General features: G+C 45.8%; 1 protein-coding gene and 1 long non-coding RNA gene across 2 annotated transcripts in view; one reads left to right on the top strand and one right to left on the bottom strand.

The window, feature by feature from the left end:
- Positions 1–5,176, bottom strand: part of LOC138363215 (uncharacterized protein DDB_G0290685-like) — a 9,043-nt gene extending 3,867 nt beyond the window's left edge. The window contains exon 1 of the mRNA XM_069322218.1: positions 5,129–5,176. Coding sequence (XP_069178319.1) covers positions 5,129–5,176 — 48 coding nt within the window. The remainder of the gene's footprint in view (positions 1–5,128) is intronic.
- Positions 5,177–6,671: 1,495 nt separating this feature from the next.
- Positions 6,672–10,000, top strand: part of LOC138363011 (uncharacterized) — a 6,138-nt gene continuing 2,809 nt past the window's right edge. The window contains exons 1-2 of the long non-coding RNA XR_011227976.1: positions 6,672–6,806; positions 7,192–7,382. This is a non-coding gene — a long non-coding RNA (uncharacterized lncRNA). The remainder of the gene's footprint in view (positions 6,807–7,191; positions 7,383–10,000) is intronic.

The raw sequence follows: 10,000 nt of genomic DNA, 5'->3' as shown, positions 1-10,000 counted from the left end.
CTCTCTCTCTCTCTCTCTCTCTCTCTCTCTCTCTCTCTCTCTCAGTGTGACAGGGGGGGAGATAAACAGAGAGAGATAAAAGCAATAATTCCCCCCGTCGTCCTATTATGAAACAAGTCAACAGCAAGAATAATAACATCTTGTATTTTAATTAGCCTTCTATTTTTTGCTGGGCGGGAAATAAAAGGTCTGGCTTCACCTGTGTCAGAAGGATTACCGGCGACTTCTCTCACCTGTGAAAGAGATTACTAATGAGCTCTCACCTGGGAAATAAACACTTTTTTCCCCTCCACTTGTGATATCTATTAGTTTCTTCTGCTTTGGCTTCCTTGCCTGGATGACAAAAGCTGACGAGCCTTGCGTGGGATGTGAATTATTGACAAGTGATCTCAGTTTGTGTGTACTCACCTAAGTGTACTCACCTAATTGTGCTTGCGAGGGTTGAGCTCTGGCTCTTTGGTCCCGCCTCTCAACCGTCAATCAACTGGTGTACAGATTCCTGAGCCTACTGGGCTCTATCATATCTATATTTGAAACTGTGTATGGAGTCAGCCTCCACCACATCACTTACTAGTGCATTCCATTTACTAACTACTCTGACACTGAAAAAGTTCTTTCTAATGTCTCTGTGGCTCATTTGGGTACTCAGCTTCCACCTGTGTCCCCTTGTTCGCGTCCCACCAGTGTTGAATAGTTCATCCTTGTTTACCCGGTCGATTCCCCTGAGGATTTTGTAGATTGTGATCATGTCCCCCTTACTCTTCTGTCTTCCAGTGTCGTAAGGTGCATTTCCCGCAGCCTTTCCTCATAACTCATGCCTCTTAGTTCTGGGACTAGTCTAGTAGCATACCTTTGGACTTTTTCCAGCTTCGTCTTGTGCTTGACAAGGTACGGGCTCCATGCTGGGGCCGCATACTCCAGGATTGGTCTTACATATGTGGTGTACAAGATTCTGAATGATTCCTTACACAGGTTCCTGAACGCCGTTCTGATGTTAGCCAGCCTCGCATATGCCGCAGACGTTATTCTCTTTATGTGGGCTTCAGGAGACAGGTTTGGTGTGATATCAACTCCTTGATCTTTCTCTCTCTCTGTTTCATTAAGTACTTCATCTCCTATTCTGTATCCTGTGCCTGGCCTCCTGTTTCCACTGCCTAGTTTCATTACTTTGCATTTACTCGGGTTGAACTTCAACAGCCATTTGTTGGACCATTCACTCAGTCTATCTAGGTCATCTTGTAGCATCCTACTATCATCCTCTGTTTCAATCCTCCTCATAATTTTTGCATCGTCGGCAAACATTGAGAGGAACGAATCTATACCCTCTGGGAGATCATTTACAAATATACCATGTGTGTGAGTGTGTGTGTGTGTGTGTGTGTGTGTGTGTGTGTGTGTGTGTGTGTGTGTGTGTGTGTGTGTGTGTGTGTGTGTGTGTGTGTGTGTGTGTGTGTACTCGCCTAGTTGTGTTTACAGGATTGAGCACGATAATTTTTTGCATTGCTGTTCTTACTGGAGTTCAGATTCTGCTCTAGAAACTCGACTTTCTATCTTATTTATCGAATACCGTTTTTGCGTCCCAATTTGTATGGTTCTATCGTATCTATCGTATCAGATCCCGTCCTCAGAGCAAATCCATTATTATGAGAGACTACACCCACCTTCAACCCTTCTGAATAGTTATCAAGTTATTTGTGATGGTCTGAAAGCATATTATGGTTCCAGTAATAGTTTGCATGTAAACTGGGACGTGAACCTTTGTCCCAAACAGAGATCTTTCTCAAGTTATAACTTTATTGCATAATAAATCGTTGGGTTATAATATAAAAGGTATATTCTGAAAACGTTTTCTTGGAAGAATTTAATGTAAATGGAATTATCGTGTATACTCAAATAGTTTTCTGTGTGACCATATATGTCCACTCGGTCTTATAACTCCGGTGTATCCAACCTGTGTCCCCTCGTTCTTATGCGTGCAATATCCCCCACAATCAACGGTATGGTAACTATGCTTGCATGCAAGATTTCACCAAGGTTGAATAACACAAATCTTTGATCTTGATAACTTTCCGCAGAGTAGTCGATCGGAGCGTGTAAGCTTCGTCGCCTGTACTGGAGGTCGTGATATTGCCCGCGATTGCAAGGAGAGAAAACGGAAAGTTGGGACAAATCATATTGACCTTTGTTTACAGAGTATTGTATACAAGGTGTGTGTGTGTGTGTGTGTGTGTGTGTGTGTGTGTGTGTGTGTGTGTGTGTGTGTGTGTGTGTGTGTGTGTGTGTGTGTGTGTGTGTGTGTGGGAGGAAGGAAGCAGGAGGTTCTTGTTATCACTTGGCGCCGTCGTTGTGGGGTTCGCAACGCTCCCAGGAGCAAATTAATGATGCCTTTACCCAAGGTGATAACACCAAAAGAAGCATTGTTGGGAGAACACAATTAAGGGGGTGACACAGGAGCCCTCGTCTCCAGCCCTGGCCGGCCATTACCTCGGTGTGAGACTCCCAGACTCGCTAATTAGGCGTAAGAGTTTACTGTGCTCCCCCCTTCCCCCCCAACCCCCCACCCCAGGCAATTTCTCTCGTTCTCCTTGCCTTCTCTCTATCCCCTCCCCCCCCCTGCCTCTCCTTCGACATCTGTCACGCGTATTGAACAAGTTCATAACAGATCTGTAGCACCTGCCATGCTCACTACGGGTCTTCTACAGTCCCCCCTCACCAGTGTTGCAGCCCTCTGTGTGTAGAGTGCTGGGGTCCTCTACAGTCCCCCTCACCAGTGTTGCTGCCCTCTGTGTGTAGAGTGTTGGGGTCCTCTACAGTCTCCCTCACCAGTGTTGCAGCCCTCTGTGTGTAGAGTGTTGGGGTCTCCTACAGTCCCCCCTCACCAGTGTTGCAGCCCTCTGTGTGTAGAGTGCTGGGGTCCTCTACAGTCCCCCTCACCAGTGTTGCAGCCCTCTGTGTGTAGAGTGTTGGGGTCCTCTACAGTCCCCCCTCACCAGTGTTGCAGCCCTCTGTGTGTAGAGTGCTGGGGTCCTCTACAGTCCCCCCTCACCAGTGTTGCAGCCCTCTGTGTGTAGAGTGCTGGGGTCCTCTACAGTCTCCCCTCACCAGTGTTGCAGCCCTCTGTGTGTAGAGTGCTGGGGTCCTCTACAGTCCCCCTCACCAGTGTTGCAGCCCTCTGTGTGTAGAGTGTTGGGGTCCTCTACAGTCCCCCCTCACCAGTGTTGCAGCCCTCTGTGTGTAGAGTGTTGGGGTCCTCTACAGTCCCCCCTCACCAGTGTTGCAGCCCTCTGTGTGTAGAGTGCTGGGGTCCTCTACAGTCTCCCTCACCAGTGTTGCAGCCTTCTGTGTGTAGAGTGCTGGGGTCCTCTACAGTCTCCCTCACCAGTGTTGCAGCCCTCTGTGTGTAGAGTGCTGGGGTCCTCTACAGTCCCCCCTCACCAGTGTTTGGAACTTCAAAACAGGAAACATGCTCTGGTGTCTGTACAACTTTCGGGACGGACGGGTTGAATGTACCACTGAAGAAGCGTGAGACGGTCAGCCGTGTCCGTTGGTGGGCGGGAGGAGAGAGATCCTCTGGTCCTGCACCCTTCCCCCCCCCCCCAATCCCAGCATCACTAAGGCCTCCTACAGTTTAGACCTATTGTCTTATGTATGACCCTCTGTCCTGCGTGACAGTGAATACTAGCATTAACCTCAATTTAATAAGACTATCAAAATCCTCAGATTAGACAAAATTGTAATTAATTTTGTCAATAAAGATGTTAATAATAATAATAACTAAGGCCTCCAGCCCTCTGCCTTGGGGAGCAGCCCTCATCTTCTGGCCCTTCGGCAGGGAGGCCAGCCCTCGCTACACTGATGGCCGGCCCGGCTCATCAACACAACCCCTCCCCACACCACAGGCTTACTGGAACCACTTCATTGGCATGGGCCCCCACTAGCAAAGCCCTCCCCAGCACAGCCCCCACCAACGCAGCACCCCTCTCCCCAGCACCGCCCCCCACCAACACAGCCACCACCAACACAGCCACCACCAGCACACACCCCCAACCCTCCAGCACGGTCACGTGGAACAAAAGAATATAAAAATGTGGCGACGGAATTAAAAAGTTGATTAAAAGATCATTTTCATATGTTGCTGGGAGACAAGCGGGACGAAGAATTCTCCTCAGCTAAGATGTTTTTTTTTAATTCTAAGACAGAAAAACAACTCTGATTTAATTAAAATTTTAAAATTAGTCTGGCAGGCGATAATCAGTAATGTCAGTTCGCGGAGAGAAATATTTTACACGCAGAAAGTTTTATTTTTTTGTTTTTTTCTGTCTCTAGGAGCTGGAGGGAGGACTGGTGGAGCCGGCGGCACACTGTGGCAGATGTTATTGCACATATTGACGAGCAGGTGTTTAATAGTGAACATTGCAGTGTGCACAGCGGGTGGTGATAGTGTTATCAGAAGACTGAAAGTGAGAGATGCTCTTCTGAGTCGCCGGGGGCATCTGATTGGAATGATTAGTTTCAAATCAATGGCAGGTGTGGTGGTTTGAGACATGCCAAGGTGGTGGTGGTGGTGGTGGTGGTGAGAGGTGGTGATTGTGGTGGGGGGGATGGTGACAATGACACTAACGATGGCACTAGTAGTGACGATGGTAGAAACAGTGGCAGGTATTCCATTTAGACGACATCAGGTGTGTTTATTACTCGCCCTCCCCCCCCCCCACCCTCACCCCCTCCCCTTCTCTACCAGTCCTTCTCCCCTCCACCCACCCCTCCTAGCCACCCTCCCCGCCCCCCTCAGAGATCACTCTAGGCCTCCCTGAACACACGCATACATCAACATAGTAGTCAGCCCATTCATCTCATTATACTCGGGTAATTCACGTCTCACCTGGGCGTCAGCGTGGGGGAGGGAGATCGAGGGAACAGCCTATACACCTGACATCAGAGCTGTGGGTGTGGTGGAGCTATGGAGAAGTGTATAAACTATACCTTGTCTCTCAAGACCACACATGTGACATCAGAGGGAGGGAGGGGGGTGATGGGGCAGCCTAAACATCTGAAGTTACATAACCCCCTGGAAATGTTTAGTTGACTGTAATGTTTGTATCAACACAAGATACCTAATGGTTGTTACAGCCATCTGGCCACACTTGTATGGATCAAAAACCTTCAATTTTACCATCGTCATCGGAGCCTAATCCACCCATCCAAACATTCAGTAATTTCACAAAATTATTACCGTAGAGTATATGAATTTGTTCCTCGCACTCAGCAGGTGTGTATCTTGGTGCTACAGGTGTGTGTGTGTGTGTCACCATGGTGTGTCCCACTTACCTGTGTACTTTGTGTATAGTACTGGACACTTACTTGTGTACTCTGTATAATAGTAGTCGCTTACCAGTATACTCTGTGTATAGTACGCCGTTTTCTTTGCCATAAAAATAAATCAATGACTGAGCAGCAAATGTAGCCTCGCTGCACAAACTAAAACACATTCTAACTCTCATAAAATATTCTGTATCAGTCGCTTATGGTAAATATGGTTTGCATGTGACTGTCACAAGTCGAGCATAATGTTAGTGTGTGTGTGTAGCGTAGCTTGAAGCTGTGGGGGGGGGGGGTCTTCCACCACACTTGACGGCCGGGGCAACCCGTTCTCGCAAATTCGTAAAGTCAATATTGACTTATTAACTACGTGCATAGGTGATATACTAAACATAATAGATACCCTTAAAAAGATTCATAGAAAACACCGACCTTACCTAACCTTGTTAGTATCTTAAGATAAGCATCTTATTGCTTCGTAATTACAATTATTACTTAACCTATACCTATTATAGGTTAGGTAATAATTGTAATTACGAAGCAATAAGATGCTTATCTTAACATACTAAGTAGGTTAGGTAAGGTCGGTGTTTTCTATGAAGCTTTTCAAGGGAAACTATTATGTTAAGTATGTCACCTATGCACATATTTAATAAGTCAATATTGACTTACTAAATTTGCGAGAACGGGTTGGCCGGGGAGAGCTGACCAGTCACCCGCCGTCAAGGAAGGTGAGGGCCAAGTACCTTTGACACCTGATATCATCACGATTGGGTGGGCAAGCAGCCTTGACACCTGGCGTCAGGGGGGGGGGCGTTATCTTGAGATGATTTCGGGGCTTAGCATCCCCGCGGCCCGGTCCTCGACCAGGCCTCCTTTTTGTTACACATTCCCAGGATGCAGCCCATAGCAGCTGTCTAACTCCCAGGTACCTATTTACTGCTAGGTGAATAAGTGCATCAGAGTGAAAGAAACATTTGGCCCATTTGTCTGCGCCTCCATCGGGGATCGAACCCGGAACCTCAGAACTACGAATCCGAAGCGCTGTCCACTCAAGCTATCAGGCGCCCTATAGTGGGAGAGAAAGCAATGGGAGAAACAGGCTAAATAGCTGTCATTAAAGCGAGGAACAGACTATATATATATATATATATATATATATATATATATATATATATATATATATATATATATATATATATATATATATATATATATATATATATATATATATATATATATATATATATATATACTTGTACAATTATTTGAATATTATTAATTATAATTGTCATTTTGATGTGGTGTAATTGCAAGATGTGTGGGAGTGATTGACAGGTAATTGTTTATTGCAGAGGTGTTGTTGCCCCGAGGCGTGTCAACATGAGTGGGGGGTTGCACTGAGGGATTGGTCGCCACAGTCACGTCCCCTACTCTTGGCGAGGAGGAGGTAGAGCAAGCACCTTACATGCACTGTTGTATATAGAGTAAGTGGTTTGATGCCCTGTTGTGTCTTCTTCCTTTTGTGTAAATTATATGTAACTCTTGCCGGTACTTCAAATTCTCCCAAAATAATGCTAAATTATATTTCGTTTTGATTATTATTTTTTTTGAAGGCCAAAACGCCTATTAATGTCACCGGAAGTAATAACCATTTTCCTTCATATACTGTTCACTTCTGTTCAAACTGTTCCCTGCGCTTGTTCAGGTATATTAGTGATAAGGGACAGGCGTCAAACCGTTGACGTCAGACGAGACCAGTAGTGAACTTTGTATTAACATTGCTAGTCCTGTTAATCTTCAGTTAAGTAAATAATTCAGCCGTTTATATACTTGTTTATTTTAGCTTAATTTGTGAGGGGGGGGGGACAGGAATCTGAGAATGAGGCGCCCAGCTCCTCACACGTGACGTCAGTGGCAGCAGATTGGAGCAGGTGGCTCCAGTGTCCATGAATATGTATATTCTGGGTTTAGCAAGTTGCCTCAGTTAGCGGCGACTGAGGACCCCAAGCTGACCTACAGTGCCGCGAGCTGCTTGTGTACCTCATCTGACCACACCTCAGGTATGTGTGTGGTATAGCCTTCCTTTGTCTAGGTATACTGAGGTCACGATATAAGGACCTCGGGGATTATTCACAGATATATCGTGGAAGCAGGTGGGGTTTAGCAGCTATACTAATTATACATGCAAAAACGTGGACATTTATTAGCGTGAGTTCACCTCGCTCTACGATTAAGTGAGGTACTCTCACTTTAAGTGAGATTAAAAGTGAGGTACTCTCACTTAAATAAGATTAAAAGTGAGGTACTCTCACTTAAGTGAGAGATTAAGTGAGGTAAGCGATCACTCTCTTGATCGCAGAGAGTGATGAACTATTGGGTCAAGGTTTGCTGCCTAACTCCAGATAATAGTCTACTAGGCTTACAGCTCCCCCCCCCCCCCTCGATCAATGGGGGCACTCAAACAATTGTATGCTCGACGTCGAATTCATTTAAAAGTTGATTATTGGTGTCAACTCTGGAATGAACGGGGCCGTAAATGTATGGAGCCCCGACTCCGGTCATTGGTGCGTGTGACTAGCGTGGTGGGACCTGTACTGTGGCCTGGTGATTCAACATGGCGACGAGTGGTGTGGCTTCATAACACAGCCACACACATAATCCCAGAAGTAAATCGAGGCTCTTGCCAGGAAGGGTTAAACTCCTGCCAGTTTATTCCACAGGACTAACAGCACTGCAAACCAGACATGACAAGGCTCATCACCTCGAGAACTTTAAGATATTGAACAAGGTGGAGGATATTAATCTAGACCACTTCCTTAAAACTAATCAGATGTAACAGATACAAGAGGGAAGGGCTTCAAGCTCAACACGCCACAATGTACAACTGAGAAGATATACTTCTTCACCCTACGGGGTTATAAGCCAATGGAACCGCCTACCCGCCGAGGCTCTGTAAATGCCAAGACAATAATTACTTTAATTTAAATTTCAAGTGAAAAAAAAAATCCTCAAGAGCAATGGGGGGAACATTTGGCTAGCCGCCGGCTTCCTGTCCCCGTCTAGATCACTAGAGATATAATGGCTTTCAGGTAAATCTTGGTAAAAAAACCAGCAGTTGATATGTGTACTTGTAGAGTGTGAGACATGCGAGGTTGAACTGGGGGTAAGGTAAGGTAATGAGGGGAAAGTGGTAAGCCAGTATGAGTGTTGCACCTGCAATATTCATTCATGGAACGGTGCCCAACCACTTCCACCGTCGGGGATCGAACGCCAACCTGCAAGAAGCGAGGTCGTCCCTGTATTTACTATTTCTGCCTGCGGTTTCGAGCTGTTAGCTCTTGGTCTCCGCCTTTCTAACCAATCAATTATCCTCTATTATGTCTACTACATATATTTCTTTCTAACACACACACACACACACACACACACACACACACACACACACACACACACACACACACACACACACACACACACACACACACACACACTCAGGAAGCAGCCCGTAGCAGCTGTCTAACTCTCACAGTACCTATTTACTGCTAGGTGAACAGGGACATCATCATGAAACAAACTGTCCATGCATTTGTTTCTGCCTCGACCGGGAATCGAACCCGGGCCCTGAGGACTACACCCTAAGCCGTAACAGTGCCTACCAGTGCAAGTGGGTGAGTTGAAGGGCGTGCCTCACACGTGTTCATCATGGCCTCCCAGACACATGCCTGGCCACTCTCAGGTGTTTTAGACATGTGTGATATTTATCAATATTTAAATTCATTAGCTATTGCTCTTAAGGGCGTGGTCCAAATATATTAACCTTCACCACCCGAACTTTCTGGACAAGTCGCGCCACTTTTTATGGAGGGGGGGGGGGCAAGGTCACTCTACCGCTCAAGGTCACTCTACCTCTATGAGATCACTCTACCGCTCAAGGTCACTCTACCTCTATGAGATCACTCTACCGCTCAAGGTTATCTACCCCTCAAGGTCATCTACCCCTCAAGGTCATCTACCCCTCAAGGTCACTCTACCCTTCAGGTTACAGGTGGGAAACTCACCGTTTAAACAGTCAGCAGTCATCACACATTCAGTAAAAAAACTTACCAAGAAAAGCTCCAATATCTCACATTAATGTTTCAGAAGATAAACAAAATTTTATCATATTAATCATGTTTTTATCATATTAATCATATAATCATGATTAATCATGATTTATATCATAATTTATCATATTAATCATAATCTTGTGCGTGTGTATAGACGTTACCGTAATTAAAGCAAATTCAAATTAATTAAATTACGTATTAAATTTACTGTTTATTTTTAATTGCTGTTACGTAATTAAATCTATGTAAGTGAATATACACTTGTTGGTGGAGTCTGTGGCACCCTTCACCACCCAGCCCGTCCTCTCTAGTGGCCACAACGTCACTAAAATGATGGACTAAATTGATAGAACCTAAGCCATGACCTACAAATAGAAAACGGGACATTAAGTAAATTTTGCGAGGATATATGATATTTCAGCCCGTCCTCCCAGATTTAAGGCGCGCTCGCACTCTCTCTCTCTCTCTGTCCAACCACTTGGGCTGGACGGTAGAGCGGCGGTCTCGTTTCATGCAGGTCGGCGTTCAATCCCCGACCGTCCAAGAGGTTGGGCACCATTCCTTCTCCCCGT

Source organism: Procambarus clarkii, chromosome 10, assembly GCF_040958095.1.
Source record: "Procambarus clarkii isolate CNS0578487 chromosome 10, FALCON_Pclarkii_2.0, whole genome shotgun sequence".
Taxonomy (NCBI): domain Eukaryota; kingdom Metazoa; phylum Arthropoda; class Malacostraca; order Decapoda; family Cambaridae; genus Procambarus; species Procambarus clarkii.
The sequence above is the reverse complement of the archived record's forward strand: the minus strand, read 5'-3'. Positions and strand labels throughout refer to the sequence as shown.